This window comes from Larus michahellis, chromosome 6 (genome assembly GCF_964199755.1).
Source record: "Larus michahellis chromosome 6, bLarMic1.1, whole genome shotgun sequence".
Taxonomy (NCBI): domain Eukaryota; kingdom Metazoa; phylum Chordata; class Aves; order Charadriiformes; family Laridae; genus Larus; species Larus michahellis.
Window position 1 is genome coordinate 46,175,649 of NC_133901.1, and position 27,130 is coordinate 46,202,778.

General features: G+C 42.2%; 1 protein-coding gene across 24 annotated transcripts in view; it reads right to left on the reverse strand.

The window, feature by feature from the left end:
- Positions 1-1,112: 1,112 nt before the first annotated feature.
- Positions 1,113-27,130, reverse strand: part of ZMIZ1 (zinc finger MIZ-type containing 1) — a 352,972-nt gene continuing 326,954 nt past the window's right edge. For 9 of the 24 annotated variants that reach the window (XM_074592794.1, XM_074592792.1, XM_074592793.1 and 6 more), the window contains 11 exons: positions 26,506-26,680; positions 25,032-25,218; positions 21,475-21,685; positions 20,168-20,273; positions 19,467-19,627; positions 19,099-19,166; positions 17,153-17,221; positions 16,373-16,620; positions 13,166-13,329; positions 7,183-7,431; positions 1,113-3,649 (listed from right to left, as the gene is read on the reverse strand). In XM_074592794.1, coding sequence (XP_074448895.1) covers positions 3,542-3,649; positions 7,183-7,431; positions 13,166-13,329; positions 16,373-16,620; positions 17,153-17,221; positions 19,099-19,166; positions 19,467-19,627; positions 20,168-20,273; positions 21,475-21,685; positions 25,032-25,218; positions 26,506-26,680 — 1,746 coding nt within the window. In that variant the 3' untranslated portion in view covers positions 1,113-3,541. The remainder of the gene's footprint in view (positions 3,650-7,182; positions 7,432-13,165; positions 13,330-16,372; positions 16,621-17,152; positions 17,222-19,098; positions 19,167-19,466; positions 19,628-20,167; positions 20,274-21,474; positions 21,686-25,031; positions 25,219-26,505; positions 26,681-27,130) is intronic. The other 15 variants (XM_074592795.1, XM_074592797.1, XM_074592809.1 and 12 more) reach the window with 3 other exon arrangements.

Here is a 27,130-nt window from a genome sequence, read left to right on the forward strand (position 1 = left end):
ATACGGCAGTGAACAGATAAAAAAATAACTAAATTTTCATTTAGAAGCTTTTTCATACTGACTCCACTATACAGTACCTGATTTTAGCTGACAGATGAGTTTTAAAACTGTCTCAAGTGTCCAACATTTGGGTGATGGGTAAAATCGTATTTTCTCTCTTCTGCTTAGAAACCAAACGTTTCTGTAAGCTTAAAAATGTCAACCGTCCACTTTAATTCTCTATTACTGTACAAAGCAGATGCAAACACTGCTCCAAACATATTGCTAATATCTATGGGGCTTTTTTTTCCCTTTATGCTTTCCAACAGGTACTTTTAAATGATACATTTTAAATACTACCAGTTAGCAAAAGGTCAATCCTTAACATACCCGGTTTAAAATACTAATGTTGTGTTTAAGAGAAAAATCATTTCAGGTGACTAACCGGGCTGCTCAGGAATCAATGGAGGGTGGAACATTAAATAGAATCAATTAAAAAAAATATCTGAGCAACCAGTTCCAACTAATAGCGAGAAATCTTTGTTCCCAAACCTATGGCTTAAGAAACTTCCCCTCCCCAAACAAAACCCCCAAACTCAGTTTATCATTAGCCACCCCTGCAAATGACTTCAATACCTATATAAACAATGCAGCAAAAATACAGGGGGAAACTACTACAATAAAACGGCTACAAAACGCATCGGTAACTGAAGAACGGTCTGTCTTTCCCAGGAATGGTGTGATGGCAGCACCACACCACAACCAGATTACCATGCGTTACACCAAGGTATCTTTAGTATTTTCTGCAGAGATCCTCTACAGGTTGTCAAGCCTACGTAAGAAAAAAGACACTTCTAAGCAGAATAAAATATACTACACTGTTTCCCTCCCCCACCCACTGACATCCCTAAGTGTTACCATGCCCCAGTTCCAGAGACCGGAGCGCCAGAACAGTGATATCAATATGGTACCTTCCCTACTTGCCGCTTGCCTTAGTGCGCCTTTACCTGTTCAGACAGCTGGTCCTAGGTGTTCTGCTCACTCGGGCAAACACACGATCTCCGCCTTTACCAGCCCACGATCACCCACAGTCAATGAACATCGGTCGGTTAGTTGATTTTTTTTTTTTTTTTGCCCTAGGCAATCACTTATTACTATGTTTCCAGGACAGAGCTGGGCCCTGATTGTCCAGGTACTGCCTGATGTATCAATTCATTCATCACATAAATGGAGATGGAATTTAGGTTAATTTAATCAAAAGAAGGGGGGGGGGAGAAAAAAAAAACCAAACAACTCCCTTATTCTGTTAAAGAACCCTCAACTTTCTTTTTTAAAAAAGGACCCATATTTTTCTTCAGACAAGGTATTTAAAAACACCAGCAAAAGTATAACCAGATCATGAAAATGTTGAATATTATCAAAGACGATACTAAAATATTCACAAAGATATTTACAATAGCAATTCTTAAAATAATTGATTTTGCATAATGAACAGCGCCTTTCTTAAAAAAACTTGAAACAGGAAAAATATAAGTGTGGGACCATCTCTACATAATATGTTTGACAGATTCAATACTCCTACTGGAAAATAAAAGAACTAAACCGCCATTTCCTTTAATATCTACAGCAAGGTGCTGCTGACTAGCATATATGTATCATGACGCATGTACAGCAGTAGTGGGAAACGTTAACAAAAAGAGCGAAATAAAAACAAAAACCGCAAAAAATTTACAAATATGACTTTGGTGAGGAAAGCAAATCCAGAGTCGTGAGCACAGAGCATGCCATTTACAGCCTTGCAAACTAAGCACAGAGGGCTAGGAAGCCAGCTAGTCAAACCGACAGGAACAGAATTTCGCCTGGCACTTCAGTTTGAAACGTATTGTGGCGAGCAAACGAAGGGCGTTTGATTGGATTTGGGATGGGGAAGAGGGGTAGGGTCAAATTTGCTGTAGGAACAAAAAGAAACAAAACCGATAACTGTACAGTGGGCAAAAGCTGAAATGTTGCACCATGAGGGCAAAGTTGGCACACATGCACTTCTTACACAGCTACTGTACATCATTTATAAGAGAGAGAAAGAGAGAGACAAAGAGCACAGAAATGGGCACAGAAGCAATAGGAAGCTCATGCAGGAGCAGCAACCACACGAGAAGCACAGATCACGGGGGCAAGACAGTGCCTGTGGCAGCAGGGTCTCTCGGGGGCAGGAGCAATCTACCGACGGTTACTTATTCTCCCCATGCCCGGTCCTTTGCGAGAAAGAGCTCATCCCGGCAGCCAAAGTTAAAAAACAGAAACTGAAGGAGGAGAAAAGAAAAAGGCTGAATTACCTGTAACAGTCACAAAAACAGAATGCAAAGCAAAACAAAAATGAAGCTGTAAGATGTCTGTCCAATGTCAATGCCCCTTCTCAAGCCGATTATTAAAAATAATTAGGCAGATAGTGATGTTACGCTCCCTCCATCCTGCAACGATCACCTGGCTGCCTTCAACCCAGCTTGTCTTACTACGTATTGGGCAGTACAGACAGTGACACAAACGCTCGGGGCACCAAAGGCCGCAGGTAACAATGAGGAACAGTTTGCTTTGCATCCCCCCTCCTTCTCTTTTCCATTCCGGATGGCATACATGGCAAAAAGATCTATTACAGCAATCTCAACAGCTGGATGTTAACGCAGCCACAAATGGTACTGATTTGAAACCAAAACCGCAAAAAAAAGCCCTAAACATTGCAAACACTTAGGATTTTTTTTTTAAATTTTTTCTGGGTGTTTCCAATCTGTGTGTTTGGCCAGAGGAGTCCTCTGCAAAGAGGTGGTTAAGATTCCTGCGCTTGCAGAAATACCGACACGCACGGCTGCAGCCTGGAGATTCTCAGGACTCTGTTACTGAAGTCGCATGAGCTAAACGCTGGCTCCCTCTGACAGGCCTGTGTGTCTTCCCTATCTTTGCCACTTGACTGTAGGATTTGTGCTTTTTTTTGAGCTTTGTACGTGTTTTTGTTTTTCCTTTTGTGTGTGGCCAGGGCAATCACTCCAACGCAAACCTGAGGCTGGAGGGGGGCAGAGGGGAGGTGGGGCGGAGGGAGAGACAGTTTCAAAAAAATGGAAGAACACGCATTGGAAGGACACTCTGAGACGGGTCAATTAAAGACAGTTCCATTTTGTTGCCTTTTCTTCCCTTGCCAAGATTCGGTTTTGCCAAGATACTTCACACTATGTTTATCACAGAACTCTCTCTCTAGAGGATGAACAACAAATGGGGTTTCCAATAGCTGCACAACTGTCTATGCTTCTTTGTCATACGTAGCACGGCGGACTCCGAGATTACGGCATTTGTTATTTTTTTGTGTGTTTTTTTTTCTCCCGTCACTTTCGCAGTCTTTGAAGCTGACAAAAGCAGTTCTGAGATGAAGAAAGCAGGGAGTGCACCATTAGATCAAGTTGTGAGGTGTTTTTTTTTTTTTTTTCTTCTCTTGTGGAAAAGGAGTGTTAAGATTCCTCGCTGTGCAGCCACACACGTGTGAACAAGTGAAAGGGATGGGAGAATACACATGGTTTCAGTTGTTCTCAAAGAGAGACAGAAGGTCATCATTGCTATTGCTTGGCAAATCAGGAGGATCCAGGTACGAAAGCAGCTCATCTGGATTTGTGAGTTCTGGAAGCAGCTATAAAATATAAAAATAAAAGGAAAATTACAGATAACAGAAACGCAACTGAGGAAAAAAAGGGATTAAACACCACGCATTCCTGGGAACTGGCTTTCATAGGAATATATCCAAATAAATTGGAAGGCAGCGACACAAACCTAATGCCCTAAGATGACGCAATACCCACTTGTTTGTGAAAGTCTGTAGTACTGAGTTTTCACCTGAGAATTACATTACCATCTCAATCGGGGTTTCTCAATCAACCTCCCCACCGCAAACTTCATCAATAAACAAAGTATATTTCCTGGCTAGCGATGCTCACAGGAGCTTCTCGATAAATGCTCATGTTATGTGTCTGTTAGTTTCATATAAAACACTGAATAAAAACTGGAAACGTGCAGTTTGAGTAACGCATATTCGAGCTTTAAGGTAGATCAGCAGAGACTGGTCTATCCGGCTCACACCTGGCAGGGGATGGCCACACGAAGCCTGCATCCCTACGGAAAGAGCCAGCCCTGTCCCTTCCTCGCCCCTCAGCCGCCCCTGTGAGTCCTCTTCCCTTCTGTGGCAGTGACGGTTTATGGTGGCTGGCAGTACTTACTCCACTACAGCATTACAGGCAACTCCAGACATTTTACAGGGTCAGGGGCGTGATACCCCCTCCAACAGAAGGTGCACTAATCTCCACAACGTTTTAAAGTATCAAAAGGGATAGCTGTGTGGGCTTTATTTATATTTTTATTAATACTATGTTTCGAATAGAATATTTTTTTCCAACCATCACTGACAGATAACAAGCAAATCATAACTCCTGCGTTGTGTACCACCAATGTTTTCTGCTTTATTCTGCATCTCGCCATGTCCTAGTCAAAAATAAAAGTGTCATTTATAAAAAACAGCAGGGAAGAGTTTGTAATAAACTCCCTTCATATTCAGCGTTGTGTTAAAGCAAAGACAGAAAAATATGGACTGCTTTAACAAACTTAATAGTAGGTATGAGAATTTCATTTTAAGTTGTTCCGTTTTCAAATACTGTAAAACTAAGAGCTTGACTGCATCACATTTAGCGTGCAAATGTTGTATTTGTATGCTTCTATTACTCCTGTGCAAATGCACCTTCATCTTCTAATGTTAAATGGATGAACATATTTTTCAATAAGCTCAACATGAAATGCAGAAAGTAGTTTATTACTTCCTAAGCATTTTGAAAAAAAATGCAATGTCAAGTTTACATAAACAGAATCTCCCAGAAGGAATGCTTTTCTTAAAATACCACCTCCTTTTATTCATGGTAAAAATGCTGTTGTCACAGCACTAGACTAAAGATGTACGGCTTTTAAATGTTTTTCACCTGCTATCATAATTTTTTATGAATACCTAGTACAGAAGCCCAAAAGAAAACTGCAGCCCCATCAAACATGTAGAAAGTAAAAACCAACTGAATTTGTCCTATGATTTTACAACTCAATTCTTAAAAATTGAACATAACGTCTCTGAGACTCATTCTCGTATACAGGGGATTTTTAAAATATATATATTTTTTTTTTTTTAGAAAAGTGTAAATTTTAAACAATACACTTAGTATCTCTGAAGACGAAGCCTTCTAAGTTTTGAGGGTGACCCCGGCTTGTCTAAGCCAGAGGGCCCGGGCAGCCCAGCCTCCTCCTGCCCAGCTGCTGGGAAAACCAGAAAGGACGTGCCAGGCGCCGAGGGCGCTGTGCTGGAGCAGAGGTGGGACAGGGGAGCGCCGGGGGCTGCCAGGGCTTGGGGCAGAAGCTACAGGAACACACCAGACTTGGGGGCAGAATTTGTAGAGGCGCACCCAGCGCTCCTGAAGTGAATACTTGAGAGGTCTAGCCAGTCATTTGAGTCTCGTGCCTCTGCTGTCTGAGGTACAAGCGTAGATCCCCTGTTACCTATACGAGGTATATCCCTTAACACAGGTCAAACCTTAGACTGCATCACACTAAAGCCTTGAAGAATTAACGTGGCTGTGTCAGTAGGCAGCGGACCAAGTTGCCCATGGTACAGTCTCCTGTTTGGTCTGTTGCATGGGACTTTATTCAGCCTGGTTCCGCAACACAGCCACTGAAAATTAAACCCATTAGAATAATCCATCTGATCACATTTGAGCTCATAGGTATTTCAAAGAACTATATTCCCGCACTGCACAGCACTTGCCTTCTTATTTAGCTAAGATGATTGCAGCCTCCCATTAAGAATCCAGCATGCCCCCATCAGTGATAACCATGGTACCGTGATAAAGTACAGGTTTTTCTACTTTGCTTTTCATCGAGGAATAAGTGTCTGACCCGTAACAGCATACTTCATGTTGCTTAAATATTTGAAGAAAAAAATGACATTTTTATTTCACCTATTAATATTGCTCACATGGGGCCCTTAAGGGTTCAGAACTCTAATTGCCACATGAACTATCATTCCCAAAGGACGTGCACGTGACCACGTTGTGTGGAACAGCAGCAGTCAGTCTGGTTCAGGTAGAAGTTACTCCACTGAGCACTGTTCCTGTAACCGGAGCACCCATCCCTCCCCTAACCCCTTCCCTCTGCGAGGCCACCTGCCGGCACAGCGCTGGTGTGTGACAGGGAAGACATAAGTATACAGCAACCGTAAATACAGATATAAATCCAAGGCACAGAGGTGAACATTCCTCTAAGAAAATTACACTGTGCAGCAGCAGACTTGGGAACAGACAGAAGATACACATACGGGAATGCACGACTCAAAACGAAAATCCAGTCCTAGTGCTAAGGAATTTATATTGTGGGAGGCAGGTGGTTAACCGTGGAGACACCTCACCTAATTCACTTCCAACTCCACTGAAAAGATGGTAAGAGACAGAAGATTACTTTTGGCCTTCAAACTAGGTTTATCTTTGTTTAGTTGTGAGCTGCCTCCCATAGTGGCTAAGGAGGCAGAAGACGTCCTTGTTTATTTTCCTATGTAGTGTACCGGGAGGAAGAACTTGGTGCTGCTGAGCCACCTGCATGAGCAGGGATGGACGGGCACTGCCTGTTTGTGGCCAGAGGGAGCAGGGACAGTGCCACAGGGTGGGCCAGCACAGATCCCCCTTCCACTGGCCAGGACATGCTGCAGGGCTCAGCGCACAGCTCGCCTGGCGCAGCTCTGCCGCAGTCAGAACCACACACAGCTGCGTCCTTCCTCTTATTCAGGTGCTGCGATGGCTTCAGGGTTTAGACGAGCACACGGGAGCCCCCGTCCAGCGACGAGGGGGAAGGGAGGAGATGGCTCCCAGCCCGGTGCATGACTGTCGTCTGAAAAAATGCCTGCCTTGGTGCTAGGAAGAGGCTATGGCTCACACGCCATGCAGCTGCTCAAACCAGAACCGTGCTCCCAGCAAGCCAGGAGCGCCCTGTCACCACGGCTGCAGCACTTGCGTCCATGTACCAAAGCATGAAAGGATGGCATGTGCTGTGGAAGCAGCTCCCGTCCCCGCACCCTCCCCACCCTCCCGCCGCGATGCAAAGCACACGCTATGGCAGGCAGATGATAGTATGACACAGACTTACATCCAGCGAGGGCTCCGGCATGTCGGGTGCTCCCTGTCCACCAGCCTGACCCTCTAAGGCTGAGGAGGGATTAAAGGTCAGGTCACTGTGTGGATGGTTGCTAGAAGCGGCCGGGGGCGGCTGCCGGGACTGCTGGGTAGGAGGCCCGCTGTGATGTAATGGCTGCCCTGACTGGCTGCTGGGGTGAGGGACGTGCAAACCTTGCTGCATGGAAGTATGGGACTGATCAGTGCTGCCGGGATGAGGGATCTGCGGAGGAGGAAAAAAGCAGGAAAAGAAAGTGAGGCCACAAGGTACAGTGCTCGCGGTGCCTGACTCTGTATCCGCATGTTACAAAAAGAAATAAATTAAAAAAAAAAGACACACACAACAAAAAAACAACCAAAGAAATAAAAAAAGCGCAATTGGAAAAGAAAGCTCCATATCCCAATGTCGGAGGAAGTGTTTCAGCTTTTTGAAGGGGGAGATAAACATGTTGGATTTGTGCTGTTGGTTTGCTTCCTTGTGATGTGGGAAACTGCGCTTGAAGATGCAAAATAACGAACCCCAAAGAGTAGGGAAGGAGGTTTATGGGTGCTGCTCAGCATTCACAAGGCAGATGCTTTTGCCCTAAAAAGTTCCATGAATGAATGGAGAATTTGTTGAGTAACGACCCCTGCGCCAGGAAACGGCTTAACCTGGAAAATGCATCTATTTCTGCTCAGCTCCCTTACTGGGGCTTCCTGACACCGCTGCCTGTTCGTGTTGCAGCTCATTACCAACATCTTGCAAACACCAGCCCTTCCCCACTCCTCCCATCCTTTTCTTTTCAGAATGCAACACCCCTTTTTAAGGGCTGAAGACTTTCCTCGCTGGCATTCATGGGTTCTGATGGTTGACCAAAACCCAAGGCAGCTGTGCTAGTGAGCTCCCCACCATCAGCAGAGCTGCTGTAGGTGGCTGCATACCTGCTGACTGCAAAGTAAAATGCATTAGCTTAAACTAAGCTAACGATCACGCTTACATTTTGCATTCATGCTGTGGATAAGTTCTCTAGCAAAAGCTTAGTATTTTTTATGTTTTCTGTGGAGAATAAGCTACCAAACCACATGCATCTTCCAAGCCCTATTATGGAAGTGTGAGGGAAAGGTCTTTCTCACATGACAGAGAAGCAACAAAAATGCACAAGCCCAATTCTTCCTTCTGCTGCGCGTCCCATTTAATGATAGCGGATTCTCTGGGGCTTGACCTTGGTGCCATGAGAAAGAAGTGCCTGAATGCTTCAGAATCAGCTGTCTGATGTCAATTGGGTATATGGAGAAGCAAAAAAATGTAAACATTTTTGAGGAATGCTACATATTGCCACAAAGTGGAGCTGAAATAAAAGAACAGATACATACAACAACAGCATGAAATTCATCCAGCCAAGCCAACGGAAACCAGCAAAATGCTATGTCAGCATTGACCCTTTCATATCATAGTAAACCGCAAGGTTATTTTAACCTGAGTCTTCAGTTTTGGTAAAGCAAAAGGGAGGTTATTACAAACCTTAATTAAAATGTTCCCACAAAATTAAAAAATAAATAAATACAGAAACAAGCATTTAAAAAAAATACATTTCACCACTCTTATGAAAACTGAAACCTGAATACTGATCCATTGGGACAGTCATACTCAGCTACACAGGCCTGCTTTTTAATACTTTGGTAATACGAAAATGGGTGGAAATGAGCAGGATTCTATCTGCAAAACCTCATTTGGGCCTCTTTCCCATACCAGAGTTTACAGTAACTGTTAAAAAGTATCGATACACATTCTTCTCTCCATTAGGGTCACATTTTGACTGCCTGAAAAGTATTCGCAACATTATTTTGTTACCTTAGGGGTAAACTTGTACAAAATCTGCCCACAGACCACCTCAATGTTAATGAATCTGCAGCCTAAAAACTTTGCTGAAGTCCAAGTGAAAATAGGTGTCTATCCAAATAGTACTGTTTCCTTCTTCGTTCATTGAGGACGTGTGCAACAGAAATAGTGGAAATTAAGAAAGCTTAATAATAACAAAAAGTAAAAGGCAATTTAAGACAGTGTTGCTAAAAAGTGGGAAAGCAGTTTCCAGAAAACCCAAAACAAAACAGGATTATCTTGAATAGTCTCTTAAATTTATCCCTGAATGCACAAAGCAAGAGTCATACTGGTATGTTTATACCAATAATTATTTAACCCAAGAGGCATTCATATGTTCTCAGACACATTTCAGAACAAAAACAGGTTAGAAATTCTACATTATGTTTATACATGCAAGCATTTTATATACACAAATATTTAGTTGCTAAGGCAGTATCTTGGGCCCTGACATAACTGTTGGATAGCAAGTAATTGTTCATCGTAAGACTGAGAGTTACCATAATCTTGAACAGCCATCGCAGGTTCAAAATCCATCTGACTTACGCCACAGACTCCACCAACTTACCTGAGAGAACGCAAAATGCTCAGGACTTCAATGTCTTTCTATTTGCATTCAGCTAACTAATGGTAAGTTTGCCGTGGTGCGAAAACATTCTAAGCAATAAACTTTGAGTATGTTCAGCTTGCGCCTGCAACTCTTTTTATTTTAAAAGCACTAACCCACACTATGAACGCGGAGTCTGACAAAGTTGCCTTTGCTTACATAGCAAGGTAATTCTAGAGTTGCTTTTAGGAGCATAAACTTTGGCACTCTTAAAACATTTACAATCTATAAAATAAAAGCAGACACAACTACATCTTCAGCTTAATAGCACAAAAGAGCACAACTCTTTAGGAGCCCAACAGTGACCTCTAGGAGTGCAGAGATGTATAGGGGTAGAGCACCGGGACCTGCAAGCTGCAGAGCAATAGTCCTTTCATCTCAGGAGAAAACTGGTAGTGAAAACACAGATCAGCAAGCTGAGTCCCTGGTTTATCTCTCTCTCCATTACTGGGGTCATAGTTTTACCAACTCTTTTGCTGGGTTAGCTGGCAGAACCACTGAAAGATGCCATCCTGCCCTGTCTCTGTTCTCTGCCTTTGTCATCAGGTGAATCCTTGCAGACATGCAGTGAACTCAACTGGGGAACTGACATGCATCAAAACTAAACTTCCCCCCACCCCCCTCTGAATTAGTTTTTAATCACATCAGTACCCGGATTCAGATCACTTCATGGCTGCAGTAACACTTGTGCTGGTGTGAGAGAGAGGAAAAGTGAAAATGGAAATAAGAGTGATGACTTTTTACAGCGGCACCAGCTCACATCACCTCACTGTGTATATGGAACTATGGCGTAACCATTCACTGCTCAGTCACGTACCACTCCTGGCAATAAGCACTAAGCTAGAGCTAACTCTGGATTCACCTTCATCTAAAACTTGTTTACAACTTCCGAAAACAAACACGATGCGATTGTGGCAGCTATTTTTGTAGCGGTCTTGCACTAACATAGAAGCATCTGTTCTGTAGTTCTCACAACACTTTACACTGGGGAAGAGGTATTACTTCTAGGCATGTTTCAGGTCTTGATTTTTTTCTTCTTCCACAGGAGCAGAACAGCAGTGTTGAGAGAAGGCAGCTATGATGATCCAGCCCTGGTTACCCAGCCCTGCCTACCTTGGGCAAACACATCTGCACTTCCTGGAGGGACCTGTGGAGTATGTCTGGAGGGATCAACTTTCTCTGTCTACCATTAAATACGGGGCACCACATAAATCTTAATAATAGGAAAATTAGGAACCTCCTCAGCAGCGTTCAACTCCAGTTGGAGACAGACCTTGGGTCTAAAAGGACCTAACATCTGATCCTGACTCACCTTGTACACATGAAACAGTCCAAGTGAATAGTAGATGAAAACAAAATACACCTTAAATGTGTAAAAAAAGACAGACAGAAAGCCAGACAAGAGCAGAGACAACATCTTAAAACCTTAGTTCAATTACGCAATGTAATTTACTGTTATTTTTGTACAGAAATGTCTGTCCAAAGACATTCAGCTACATAATTTAGGAATGTGTTAATGGCATACATTTCTCTAAAAGCAGTAATTTTAAGGCTGCCTTTCCTGAGTGTCTGCTACAGACAAACAGTTCATTTTTGAGAGAGAAGAAAGAAAGAGAAACACAGGAAGAGGAAAGCAGAGACTTTATAACACTGAGAAAGCTGTGTGGGAGCACTAACAGTCCTCAAATGTGGCCTAAAGACTGCATGATGACATTGACAAGGTCAATCTCATTCCCTTGTCCTAATAGACCTGAAAACCGATCCTCATTAGAGAAAATCAGCCATTGACATAAACTAGGTGGAACCTGCTTTAGCGCTGCTTCCCGTTCCTGAACAGTATAGCTTTCTTATGATAGATGAGGGAGAAGTGAGCAAAGGTTTACTTTAATTGCCAGCTTATCACAAGCAAGTATCAGATTTGCTACACGCTGTCCCACAGAAACAAAAATCTATTAACATTTGCCCAAATACCCTCTTACAGCTCTGGAACATGCACAGCCTTGAGCAACTTTCACCTTTGCCATCATCTGTAAGCAGTCCCATTTTCAGAAACCCACAAATTCTTCACTTTCATATTCAACCACTTCATATCCTACCACCTCAGAAATTTCACTGGGGCAACTACTAGAGCAAAGGTATAGCAGTTAACTGGCAAAGTCAAGAGGTAGGTATCAGGTAATGGGAGACAAAGAATAATTCCCTGTGGCTTTCATTCAAAGGAAAGCAGCTGTGAGTGGTTCAGGTTGGTAGTATTTCCCCTCACTACTATATTCTAATACTGTATGGTTGGTTGTGATGCAGATAATTCAGACTGCTCTTTAAGCTGGGTATGTGGAATTTGCCAACGTAAAATTAAGTTTACAGCATGTTTGTTATGTCCTTTATTAACCTGTAGAGTGGTAACGTCATTATGGTTTCTGGACTCTTCCTTTGCAGACAGTCTTGTTACTTGAGCTCTCTCCAAGCTATACTAAGAACTCTCTCTCCACTCTCTTCCTATTTCTCACCATCCTCCTTGGAAAACTCTGCCAGCTAGAGGAGACATTGACTGAGTAGGCTTTTGCTGAGCATCTGCCATCACATTTCCTCATTACACTCTGAAATTGTACTTTCTAGTATTCACTAAAGACACGGCACAGATGACTTGTCAAGTTAAACATCCTTCCTGTGCAGTAACAGCACACTATAAAGCCCCTGCCCCGTAACTTAAATGAACATAAAAGGATGTACACACACAGCCCCCAACAGAGTTAAAATAGATGACTAGCCATGCCTAAGAGCTAAATACTGTTTTTCTATCACCTAGCTGCTGCAGTACTGCATTTTCTGGAGATAATATAAATTCTGTATATAAAACTCAGTGCTTTTCCAATGCACAGTTCTGCCTCTCCCTCTGAGGCCTGAGGAACCTCCATCTATTAGTCTCTTACGTTGACAGACTCTCAGACCAGTGGCAGCATCTCTCCTTGAAATCTACAGGCTTGTCCTGTTCCCAAAGCTTAAAGGTGCCTTTCATGCTACTTGAGTAGAATTTCCGCTCAAAATGCTTTGATGCAAATTTTGCCCTCAGGGACAAAGCCAAGGAAGATACTGCCCCTGCTTTGAAGTCGCTCAGTGTCTTACTATAACAAGCTGCCTGCCGAAGATGGATATTCACAGAGCCTGCTGGCCTGGGGAACGAAGTCTAGGTTTTTTCAGGTGTCAGAACAAAACACAATGATTAACACAAGCACACCAAGCCAGGTTGTCTTTTTCAGATAAACAAGCCTAAACAACAATTCAAAAAGCTAAGAAAAGCTTCTCCAAAAACTTGAAAAGGCCAGAAACCTAAAAATGGCATTTTTGTCATTTCTCAGGGCTACCCTATTTCACAAACTTCCAAAGTGAGGAATACACAAAAAGTAAAAGCAGTTCACAAGGCAAGTCCATTAGCTGGATGAGAGCTCCTTACCCCCACAAAGGAAAACCTACGTCTGCAGCACCATTACTTACAGATTCCTGCATGGGATGGCTGAGAGGTTTGTCGAGAGCTGCCATGCTGCTCGGCATGTCTGGGGGATGTGACAGCTGGGGCCCATGCATGAAGTCATTCATTGATGTGCCACCGGGATTCCCGTGCGGGAAGTCAAAATTGCCGTGCCCTTGGTAACTGTTGCCTAAAAGAGAAACACATGTGATATGAAAGAAACTATTTGTTTTCCTAACATTGATGTTTCAGAGTATCTTGTAAAAGCTGTGCAGGACAGCATCATCCCTGCACAGCACAGGGCAACTGCAACGCTGAACATGACAACACTGTGGTCCCCACTGCCAGAGCGAGCTGGAGGAACAGGGAGGAAAAAACGGCACTCGGCTTTCAAATACTGGCTGCTGCAATAACTCATGTACATGTTGTGACTAATTGAAAACTGCTGACATTTTGAAAAACTACTGTCAAGTCACCACATAAACTTAACCAAGTCAAGAAGTGAAAGGGATATTAAATTCTATGGAATATTTGCATCCGGAAGCATCTCAGTGCAACTGAGACTGCCCAAGTCCAAGATTATTTATAGGACACCTGTTATTTATGTCTACACTTCTATGCACTCAGTAAGATTGTGGCATTGCTGCAGTTTCTGGTGAAGCTAACTGACAGAACTGTATCAGGAAGATGCCACAGTACCAGTTATATAGATGCCACAGCACAGCATCTATTTTACCTCTTCTGCAGTACAAACAGGCAACTTCCATTAAGGTAGCACAGAAGAGGCCTTCATGTCTAATTGGGGTTTGTGATGTAATCCTCCTTGCTCCCACAAAACCTAACAACATTCACTTGTCTGTCTGCAAATACAACATCAGTTTTCCCTTCCTGGATTTATTCTTCTCATTTTCAGAGTTACAAACTGGCTGCCTGTAGTCTGTGTTCAGCATGTGGATATGCACGCTCATAATGAAAAACTAGTGAATTTATGAAATCCACCTAACTGCAGCCTGAAAAGATGTTCTCCAAAGCAACAAAATTCCACACCAGTTCGGAATAAGTGATTTGGATTTACCCCAACACATCTACCATCTAGCAATAAGCCTGGAGTCCCCTGTTGCTCTGCAGGACAAAAACTGTATGACCGCTGTCACTATGTTTTGATCTGTCCCACCTCAGGCCAGTGATCTTCACTTGAATTCTAAAGAAAGGATGTATTCCAATACAGGGATTTTACTCTCCGTATTTTTTCTGTCCAGATCCCTCTGTTAACGCTTCCAACTGAGATACCAACTCTGGTGGCTTATTTGCTATAAACACTAAAGATTGAACTAAAGCCACTCAGCATTTTTGTATAAGCAACAGAATTGGACGATACTGAGCTCTGAAATAATAGAATAGCTTTGGAGCTTGCACAGAGAGCCTGCGGTTCGTCAGCTGAAGTACAGCAGCTTTAAACGTTCAAGTCAAGAAGGGAGCTTGACAAACTGAAGTAGCTGCATCATTTGCTCTTTAGCACAGCTTCACAAGCAGAAGTTTAATCTCAGAGGAATAGAAGTCATTAGCCATGTAAGAGTATTTCTCAGAGAAGTCAGGACTTTGATCTATCATGTAAATACTGCAGAGCCTTACTAATTCTTATTTTGTTAATCTGCAAACTGGATGAGTCTCACAGAACATAGCTGCTCTTGTCTTGCTTCTCAGGAAAGATTTAATAGCAGGGAGCTGGAATAAGGTCTTGTATTACTGAGTACTTGTTACATTTGCAAATTAAACTTCAGTATGCTTATTGTCAAACCCAAATAAACAACCATAACCCACAGTAGTAACACTACTACTTTGCTCTAGAATATTGTTAACCAGAAGACGCTATCTAATTCTAAACACTAAGTTTCAGCGCATGTATTGATGGAGAATGAAGATGCAAGGCAGTATGCCCCGGGAGTTACAGCCATGCAGTGGCATGCCCTTCTCTGGGGCAAGAAGTGTGCCACATGCTGAGGGACAAACCTATAAAGACATTTAGGATAACGTGGTGCTCTGCATTGATATGCCTATTGCAGGGGAAATAGGAGAGCGTGGGTTTCACCTGCCATTGATGAGTCAGGGCTTTGAGAAACAATGACTCCCTCTGCTACAGAATCCACAGGGGAACGCAGGAAAATAACAGTCTAGGCAGCAATCGTTACACAAACCCTACACCCCACTTCATGTGACTACCCTGTCCGCTGCTGATTATGAGCTAGAAAGATGATGAAGAATAGACGGCTCTGTTCTCATGCTCTGACTACACTTCACTCCTACTAAACGAATGAAAAATTTGTGATTCAGTGCTCTTGACTTTGTTATAGTAATCATTCATCTGTTTGAAAACCTAAAAGGTTTTATCATCTGTCACCGGCTTCACAGTCATTGGAGCAAATTAACCATATTTTTGCATGCAATCCATATTTTCTTCAAATGCCTGCAAAAAGCACATATATCACCTTGTAATCAATTTGGGGATTCTGATGGTGTGAACAGTTGGTCTTTTCCCAGAGCTGAACTGACTCATACCATATTACTTGCAAAAGAAACAGTCTCTGGTTTCATATTTTCAGAATTGTCACTGTAATTGAGTTATTCATAATATACTAGTCATTTGAAAAACGTATCTCCACTGCTTGTATATAGTTCTCTGTTTTTCAATCCGTCAGCAAATGGGTAGAGGAACTCAAAAATAATTTTCTAATGCAAAGGTGTTTGCAAAGCAGTTAAAAGCTCTTTAAAAGTCACCCACTTTCTGGGTGGCCTACCAAATGTCACCCACCTCCCCACAATTTAAACAAGTAGCAGGGTTAATGGGTCAAGTTCTCTACTTTGTAACTTCTGTAGCACTAGGAGCCTTCACTTGAATGAGAGCAGAAGAGAAGGAAAATGGACAGAAACATGAGGAAATACGTATATTGTGGCAGGCCATGAACATATAAGGGAACATACAATGTTTGTTGGCTCAGGGAGGCCTGCATGGCAACAAATATGACAAGCACCAATTTCCTTACTAAAATACATTTTCCTCTGAAAAGACGATTCTTAAATTAAAAACTGATGCAGAATTTCAGAATTGCAGCCATATAATTTGCTTTCCCCATGCATCTCTCTGAGAAGATGCGCTGACATACCTGAATCACAAAGCTGACTGAACCACTGACTTCTAGAGTCACCACGTGGGTGCACAAAGCTGTAAAACTAACCTTGGTTACCATATTCAGTGGAGTTGTTGCCTCCTGGAGGAGGGGGTAAGGATGGGTAAGGTGACGGGCCAGGACCCAATGCTGCAATCATCTCCATCACATTTGGCATGATCATCTGGCTTGGACTCATGGTCTTAAATCTTTTTGAGGGAATGCCATCTGGGTCATCTTTGATGTGAATATCCGACTTTATAGGGACCGGCCTCCAACTGCAAGTTGGATCAATGGTAACTTCTTCAAACTCTGAGCTGTAAAATAATGTGAAAATTTTAGCACATTAATTGACTTTTTTTTTGTTTAATCAATTCTGCTGAAGTTTCCATAAGAATCTGCATGGTAACAAATGTTCTGAAATGCTCTAGTATAATACAACCTCAAGATTCTTCACTCCTCAAGTGTGTGCCAAAAGCAAGTTTTAAGAGAGGCAACTGTGAGAGCACATTTCTGTGTTTATCCACACAATGAAATCCAAACATATCTGTGTGGTATGCCACACGTGAATCAGAGGGACTACTTGAAAATATAAGAAAGCATTTAATCCCCTATTCTCACTCTTCCTTCTGCTTTGTTGGTGAGGCTGCCATTAGGAGATAACATAAACAAGATCTATTAAGCAGATGGAAACTGATTCACTGTATCACTAGCTCCACCAAGGAGCCATGAAATAGAATATTCAAGTTCAACCACTAAGACCTACTTTGGCATGACCATCTCAGTACTCATTAATGTATCTCCTAGTTGCTTAGTCTTGGATATCAGAAATTAATTAAGTTCACTTACTTTTGTATAGCGTTCAGAATACCCCACATATACTGGTCAACCTCCAAGCCCTCCAGCAGAGCAGTTTTACTAGAAAGGAAAAAAACCCCAAACCTCATGTTAGAATACCACTAGACACGTGTGAAAGAGGGATGGAAAAAGGATAGGTTAATGATGGAATTGGCAGACGGGGATCCACCAACTTACTATCTGTAACGCATAGTTCGGAATGATTTAGGGCAAACAGTTTTAGTTCTACATCTCCATTACCAGGATAATAGCATTCTACATCAAATAGATGAGATAAGGACAGATCTACTTCTGTGTGTCCACAAGCTGTTCGCATGCTTTAAATCAATTTTTTAGTGAAATATATTGCGAATGTAAAGGCTTTTCAAACATAGCAGATTTCTCCTGTGAACATCAGCTAGCACTTTTTTTTTTTCAAATTGGATCTTTTTTTTTTTTTGAGCTACACAGTAATAAGGCTTCAAAGAAACTATGTATTACAGCTATTTTACTTAAGACCAGCACAGATGGGGACAGAACAAAACAAAACCGGAAATGATTTAGTTATGTAGGCACTTAGATCTGAATGCAGGTGCTCATACTCAGAGAAACAGGACAAAAATTTTAGCCTGGATGTATGAATACATAAATTAAGAAGCAAGACATCCAGTTCTTGTGATATTTTTAGCCTAACTTAGAGGACAGAAAAGATTCAGGTTGTTCAGAGAAAGCACCTGCACTTTAGGATCAATCATGGACAGTCATTGAAACAAGCTCGTCTCAAGCCTGCAACGTCCACAGAAGCAGACAGAACGGACAATCTCCACTCCTGTTTATACCCAACATTGGCTGGCACAGCAGGGATTGAACCGGAGACTTGCAGAGATCAAGTACAAGCTGCTGCAGATCCAGCTGCTTGAGCTAAGGAGTCCAGGCTCCTCAGCTGAGGCTGGAACAAACTCGTAACCCTGTGGGGACTGAGGACAGTAGGTTGCAGACACTGAACTGGCCTGCAGACATTCTGCAATTCTTTCTGCCCAGTCAAACATAAGAATGGGCAGTCTGTAACCACTTCAAAGCTTTTTGTTACATTTCTTCTGCAGTGTACTAGCTCTCCGGTCAAAACATAACGTTGAAAGTATGCCAAGGTATCCCTCTTTTCCTTTATGCAATCACTACAAACTTCTGCACTTTGGAAGTCTTTTGCTTTTTTTAAAATCAGTCTTATTCTGGACTAGAGTCCCTTCTGCTTTCTGCTTGCACTTTAATTTGTACTTGATGCTGACTTTGACTTTGTAGGATCCAACTCCATTTCCTACCTAATTACTAGGAAATGTTGCAGTCTCCAAAATTCCCCCTCTCCTTGAACACTGCCATTAACTGCGTATCTATGTGACTCAGAGCTCAGTACCCAAGACAGTTATTTGGCATCCTTACTTACCGTTCATCTGGATGCTGAACACTTTAGTATCTACACATTCAGAGTTCAGTAATTTGGGCATTACAACATTAAAATTATACAAAAATAACTCCAGAATAGACTATCCGTTCTTTTGCCATGGCATGTTGTTGTCTGGTAGATGCTTATACTTTATAATCTAGGGGAAAACAAACTTCCAGTTCAGTCATTTATGTAGATACCTGTGTTATCAATGAAAATATTTGAGCTTCTTTTGATCTCTACACAACCCATTGACAGCCTGTAATGAGAGCTCGCAGACTATGTATTTTGTGAGAAAGTATCTCATTATCTGTTTTTAAATTTCTAATAATCCAGGGTGTTCCCTCAATTTATGAAATACTGCAAGAATTCTCATTGGACTTTATGCTATTAGATAAGTGTAATATATCCACTTTATTTCCTAGTACTTCCCTTTTCTCCACTCCATGACTTAAATATAGTCTGAATTTGATAAAATCGTGTACAACTGCATTTCATGTAATATGGTTGCACTTACTTGCATACCGGACACCTCCAAGTTCCTCTTTCACAGTTCAGTTGCAAGTAAGATTCCAGATCAAAGCACTAGGTATCAGAAACAAAGAAGAGGGGAAAAAAAAAAAGGAAATAAAGAGAAAATACCGTATTAACTGAATCAGTTGGACAAAAGCAAAACTGCCATGAAAAAAGGTCTACTAGCGCTGAAGACTAAACCAAATAGCTTCCTTTCTCCCTCTACATTAAACATATGTATACATAGTTAATTATGTAGGTGGACAGACACAATGAAATCCCATTTCATTAGGCTCTCTCATACAATAACCAAGCTAAAGGTACTGTAACAACACATAGCTGAATACTGCCAGGACACTGGCATCTACTCACTTGTACATGCTTGCAATCGTGACCCCTTGCTGGGAGCTGAATCCGCCGGAATGTGATTGGACACTTCAGAGACACTTTAATAGCAGTTTGCTCTACTCCGTCTTCCCCATTTAGTGTCGCGTTACCAGAGGAAGCTGCTACGCTGCTGAAGTTCCTCTTTACTGTTTAGGAAGAAGGTATGTGTATGTGTGAGAAAACACCAGTGTACTGTAAATCCTAATGTAGAAATCTGAAAGACCAACACTTCAACCTTTAAGGGCCAATTTCATGGACAATTTATCCACATAGGTGTATTATGTGTAATTTAGAACGTTCTCCTGAACAGATAAACCATCACACACGTGTGATTCAGCTATACCCTCAACCAAATAAAGTGCCATACAAGCACTTAAAGCAGCACTAAATAAATGAAGAATAATCTTTCTACACAGGGCTTTTAGGTAAGTCAAAAACTAATACAGGGGAAAAGCCAGAGAGATTCTCCTGGAATGGGTGAGTCCTCGTTAGGGTTACCCCCACCCAAACAGCCTTCAGCATTTGAGGTTAAAGAGGATTTAATCTACGCACATGATGTTCTGGAATTTCCTAACAAATACAGCTTAAGGATTTCAATAATCAAGTAAATCTTGTGTAGAAATAGCTTATCACAACTGAACACAGGCATTCTGGAAAGCCATCACCCACACAAAACGAAAACTCACTCTTAGTGATACAATGTTCTGCTGGGAGCAGGCGTTTCTTTAGTAGACCTTGAAGTACAGAGCGAACTGATGGCCGGTGTACTAACTGCAACACGAACAAGTGTGACTGAAAGAAAACACATTTTGTTACCAAGAGAACCAAACACGCATGGTAAATACACTGCTGAACAGAGATACATTCTTCCCTTGGACATGTGGCTTCCGTAAGAGTCTGATGCTTGCACATGAAAGCTGGTTCTGCTTTGCTGCGCACACGCGCTCCCTTAGGGATACTCTGCATGCTGTGCAGTATGTTGTTCCGTGCTCCAGGAGCATAACGTATACAAGGGCTTTAAAAAAAGAAAAGATTTTCTGCATTTTCTCCCTCCTTAGTATTCAGAATACACAGGGCTGACGTATTCACCTCTGACATCAGGGTTTATTTTTAAAACCCTGGATACTTTGACACACTCTAGCCTACCTGCCTGCCCTCACACTACGCTGGAAGTTGCAAAAACGATTTGCTGCTGACGTGTCTGGAACCAACTGAATCTTCTTCCCCAACACAGAGCTCCTTGTGGATTCACAGGATGCTGCCCCTGCTCTTAGCCACCAGATAAATGACAGTATGTGGAGAAACATCAGTGCGATGCAAAGCAAAATGGAAGGATGGATTCCTGTCAAAGTGCCTCACACTGTGACCTTGGAAGAGGTAGCAGGTTGCTTTCTTGTCAGTGACAACAGAACAGTCAAAAGCTCAGACTGTATGTGTGCACCACTCTGCATTAAAAATACAGTACTCATCCCTGAGAGTAACTAAACCATGGAAAAGGAGAAAGGGGAAAGTTGCATGGTCTAGACTGCATCATGGAACATGAAAAGCTATTTGAAAAATCATCACCACCACCAATGATTATGGTGTTGATGTTCTCATGTCAAACCAAACACAGTTTAATACCCTAAGTAAATTAAATTAGTACCGGACAACAGTTTGCATCACATTCGTCTACCTCTGCATTAATACACTTTAGCTGCCTTGTTACACAGGCACACACTAAACAGGTAGGAGACCAAACTCCTTTCCTGCCCTAGACCACAAGCATCTTCAGAGACAGCAGAAGGATACCACTACATTCTGCAATAACTCAGCAGCAAAAATGTCCATATTAGCACTCTGACTGTGTCAACATCATCAAACAAGCACCTTACCAGAAAAAGGCATGGAAAAAAATGAGAGTAAGGCTCTTTCAGTTAAGGCAACATTTGCAAACTGTACTAAACAGCAAGCTCAGCATCAGCAGCTGCAGCCGTGAGCTCAGTGTACTTACACAACAACATGCTGTGACTGTAATTTGAATCGTGTTTCTTCCTGGCTGACAGACGTGCTTTAGGTGCAGGGGTTTATGAGATGTCTTGTTGTCGCCACGTTCGATGGTAAGTGGGGTTGCATTAACGCTGACCTGGACTGAAGCTGGCCAGTTTGTGTTCATTTGTCTGTCTTCATGGTGATAGCACTTGAACTGCAATTCCAAGTCAGACCTGTACAACAACCAATAAATCTTCCTTTAACTTTGCTTTCACATTGCAGAGGGAGGTCGTTTTCATGCTAGGAATGCTTTTTCTTTATCAATCAGATTATTTTTCTAGAATTATTGCCAGTAAAGGATATAAATATTTTCTTCATAAAAGCCCTTAACACAAGCAGACTAATTAACACATGATGAATTAATGATGCAAGCATGCCACAAAGTATTTGTTACTATTTTACACTTATAAAGGACTTTCCAAGGGAACATCTCAAACCACTTTGCAAAACCAGACCACAATATGATCCTGCAGAAAGAAAAATGTTCACATCGGTTAAGTCCTTCCTGTGCATTACAAGTTAAGAACAAGAAAGTGAAACGCTGCAGTGGGTTGTACTGGAAGACTGTGGATTCTTCACTACTTCAGAGCATTTAAAAAAGCATTTGAATGAATGCTTGTCAGACAAAATACAGGTACAGCTAATCCTGCCTTGGAACAGGTAAATCAACTAAGATAAAATGAGCCCTGTATCTCACCCCGCCTTGGTTCCTGTGATTCCAAATTAACACAGCTGTGGATTAAATCTACCCAATTTAGACCTCCTTTCAGAGCATGAATTCCTCCCACCTCTCCAATAATAACTTGCACACACTATTTAGCTCCTCAAAAATTAGTTTTATAACACCTCCGAAAAAGGAAGAGGCTGAGATTAAGTTAATCACAAATTAAGTGGGTAGAGACTATGACTTCAGTTTCATGTATGGATGTTAACCTTGTGTTAGGAATGAGTCATTTGGAAAAGAAATTTAAAAGAACGTGAAGAATTGAACTGAAATGTCAGGATTCTGCTGTTCATGACAGCAAGACAGCTGAATGTTTATCTTTTACGCTTGAAAATCTAGGTGCTCATTTCATCTTGCCGGAAGGAAGATATCTTTGTAAGATACATGAGGAACAGCTCATTCAGGAGATCATCACCTTAACTGCCATTTTCCTTATCCACAACCAGAGATTTCAGAGTTCTGACTTAACATCATCTTTTCTTGATTTCAAAACATCAAGATTTAGCACTGGCTAAAAACATGGGTTTTTTTAAAAAAGAAAGGTATAGAATACAAATTATCTGACCTTTCAACATAATCCATCTATATTAAGTCTTTCCATGCTTTTTCCCCAATATTTTATTAACAATTTTTTGAAAGCTCTCCCTGCAAGATCCACTGGAGATTCTCACCTCATGAGAACACATCGCAGTTACCCAAACCCGGAGGGAAGCAAGGCTTGGTACTTCTGATACAAACCCCAAGCAGATTAAGTGTGTTCCCGAGGCCTCTGAGCAAGCCTGCTGAATGTCACACAGCGGTGACAGAGCTCAGGAGACCCTCATGTTCTCAGCATGCAGTGTCTCCACCATGGGACGCTATTAATAACTGAGCAGTGCTAAGATTGAACCAGCTTCAAGACGACATTTTCCCTGCCTTCAACCTTTCTGTTTCTCGTAACCATGAGAAGTTCCCCAAGGGGAGAAAAATAGTTGCATTGCTATTCATTATGTGTGCACACGTGAGAGGTTTTGCCGAATATTTTAACTGGCAGACAAATATTCAGAATTGGCTCGATTCCACCATTCTCTATAAAACCGAAATCCATCCACACATGTGACTAATTCATTTTTCTGGAACCCATCCAGCGCCGAGTTAAATGTGAAATGACTTCATTACAGGACCATCCGTTCTCCCCACTATTAACAAGCTTCTCAAAACAGCAGACCTGAGCACAGTTTACCTATGAGTCTTCATTAAAATAAGTTTAAATAAAGGCTATGTGTTTCGTGAGCTAGGGAAGAAAGAAAGAACAGATATTAAGAAACAGCCTCATGCCTCAGTGCAGCACTATAAATCTACTGAATGAGCCAGCGCAATCCCCAGTAGTGATTACTTATTAATAAGAACCGGCAAATAACTGCCAAAACTCCCTCTGCTGTGAGTAGTCCACGATAATGAAATGCAAGTAAGCAATAACTGACCTCAAAGTTAGGTGTTAATTATTGGATGTGGTCTGCCTGCAATCTCCCTCCCTTCCAGCCCCCAGGCTGCCTCAGGGTAGGGGGACACCGTGGCAGCAAGGACCCCTGCATCCTGCACCAAGCCTCAGTGTTAGAGACGGAGTCTGTCCCTGGGGCAGGGAACTCGGCGCACCTCTCTGCCCACCTCACACCATCCAAACAGAAGTCTCAAGAGGATTCCAGTGAACAGGAACATGATTCTCACATGGATAAAAGGCTGAAGCTACAAGTTATCACGCCAATTAAGGTCAGGGGGTATGTGGCCCAAGCTTGGGAAGAAACTGTAAGTGAGGCAGGCATAACAGAAAATGTGCTTAAGATGCTGCATTTTACTGTCTCAGCAGCCACACCTGTGAACAACCACCATACAGGATGATCCTGAGTAACTAACCAGCCTCCACAGTGCACAAACAATGCAATCAGCAGCCAGGATAAACACTGAGATACTTCGTGAGAAAAACAGACCAAAGAGACAAAATTATTCCATGGTATTTCAAAACAGACAAATAAAAAAGATTAAGGATCTGATTTGTTCTAAAGATCTTCCATGAGCACGGTGGAATCAGGACATACCCTGGAGTCACTTATGCAGATCTACATTAAATGCAGTAAAGTACCACCTATGAAAACTATTCCTCTGAGCTGGAAAGGAGCACTCACTGTAAGTGAAAACCAGAAGCCTTTGTACATGGAAAGTTATGCTCCTATATTTCTGAACCTGTCCTTACGCGTGGAGTCACAGGAGAGGGGGAATTTCAGAAGTTTCTGAAGTTTGGAGGATTTAAGCACATGTCTTTATAAACGATTTTACTAAATTTCTAAATCAGGTCCCTCATTAGTGTGTTATTTTTCATTATCGGATATGTGGATCATTTAATTTAAGCATAAACTGTAACAGCCCTGCGTACTTACTCCTGCAACTAACGTTTCACAGGCCACAAAGCACCTAGGACTTCAGAGTCTCCCAAAAGGAAGTTTGTACTGCTGTTGGTCGTGCATGTCCCACACCCGTTCCACCCAGAGCAGAAAGGCTGGAACAGCTGCAGTGATTTTTCAAACACTGCATGCTGTATGCTATCAGCAAGGAGCTGCAACACAGATCAGGAAGCGTTTTAGAATGTGTTGTCTCTGGAAAGTGACAGGTGATGGCATCTGTGATTTTTAAAGAGCATTTTTCCTACCTAAGCCACAATTTTTAAAGTGAAATTCATGGCAAACCTAAATGAAGTTCATCTGGCACGCCACTCCTCCATCACTGGGTGCAAGATTCCCTCACAGCAAGGCTGAGCTTACCTCCACATCAGCGTCTGATGAACAGTTGGCCGTAAGTGAAAGACATGGTTACTGACTGCCAGGTTGTGTTCCAGCCGGAAGGGCTCCAGTACAACACCATCTCTCACGGGAAACGTCAGACGCAGCTCATCATTGTGGTTGGCTGGGATCGAAGAGGGAGAGAAAGCGTGAACTTTCCCTTTAGCATCTGCAGTGCGATAATAACGTGTATATTTATACAGAATAGTAACAAATGGCACAGTGATCTGCTACTGAGTCTAACTTAGAAGGTTCATACACACAAAAAAGAAAATCACAAGTAACTACATCATCTGATACAAGTGACAGGGCTCAAACTGATAGCGATGGCAACCCCAAGTCTTCTGTTCTCCCACACTTAATGTTAGAACCTTAAGCATTCCGGCCACAACAGAAACCAGGCATGACAAGAATTCCTGGTTTTTATTACTGGATGTGTTCTGTGTCCAGACTTACTCTGTTGGCAGAAGACTGACAACGTATCTCTTAATTATGGCAAACTGTGATAATACTTATTTTCCCTGCTTTGAACTGGGATCATCATTACCCAATTCGTTCCAACTGTTTCATCAGCTGAAACTATCCAACAACCAAAGACACTGGTATCCAATTACTATCTGAGCTCATAAAATGAGGTTTTGTGGTAACTTACAGCTAATCTATGAAGTCTAAATGTCTTTAAATGCTGTGTTCTTGCCCAAATAATACTGCAGGCCACGTTCTACTTCATTTTTCAGCTATCCTGAACTCCAAACACCAGTTGCCAAGCGCTAATGCGGCAGCAGTTATTTTACAGAAAACATAAAGGTTCTCCCAGTTCCCTAGTAAATGATATCTCCTATTGTTCATTAGTCACTTCGAAATCTCAAATATCTTGTGCTAGTACACAGCCAGAGAGATCTTATTATTCCTGCGCTGTTCCCAGCCAAATGTAGCTGTGACGTTGAGTGGCTTTGAAAGAAACATATATCAATTTTTGGCATACTACTGAATATTCTTAAGAAACTGTATGGATCACAATAGAGACACTGCTATAAATATTCACATTTTTCTCTGTTCTGCAGTGATGTTCAATGAATGGCTTTGCCCTTGAACAAAACAGACCACAACGAAAGTTCATACAATAAACAAGCCTACCAAGCACACATAACGCAACCCAAAACCAAGTGTTTTATCCTCAGGAAGCACATCAAAGGACTACCTTCAGGAGTAAAATCCTTACAAGTTTACCCTGGAAGAACTTTTCTGATACTCTGTTTTAGGAGGGGACAGAAATCTTTCTCTTTCCTGTCCACTGGCTCTAGCGAGCCTGCACTGTGCACGCCACATATCACAACTTAGCAATTCCAGCCTCTGCCAGAGCAGCCATCAGAGCTAGTTTCCAGACTCTGAAACATATGTGGCAGAGAACAGAGGGACAATACATGACTGTGGGGGCATTCCATTTGCTACTCACTTGGAGGTGGTGGTAAAGCATTGATATTTGGTTTAATGTCAGGTGGGAATGGTGGTTTGACATCCTGGTTAGGTGACAGGTATGGAGGAATATTGCTCCCTGGTGTCATAGGTGGCGTGGGGTTTCCTGGAACAGGTGAATGAGGGTAATTTGCCACAGGTACCGGCCTTGATGGCTAGAAAATAAATAACATCACATTGTTACTGCAGTCTGAAAATAAGAATAATAAGCCTTGTGAACTGTACTGCTATCAAACACCAAAGGCTACAAACAAGGTAGGGAGGCCCCTCTGTCTCCGGAAGGACAAGAAACCACAGGACGTCCCATAAGGCCTTTAGGGAAGAGGCAGACTAGGAGAACAAAGCAGGAACTGAAACCAGCACACAAGCCAGCTTAATTCAGGCAATGACCAGATACAAGCAAGGCTGCCAAGAGGCTTATCGCATTCCTCTGAACACTCTCTTTACAAAACCAACCAGCCATTCGCTTCAGTTTTTCCACACCACCCCAACCCACCCCGTCCTTTGTTATCTCTTTGGCTTCCTCCCAAAATAGCCCCAGTGCACAAAAGCCTACATGAAAAACAAAGTCCAAAAGACACACAATTAGAATGTCTCTGTCCCTT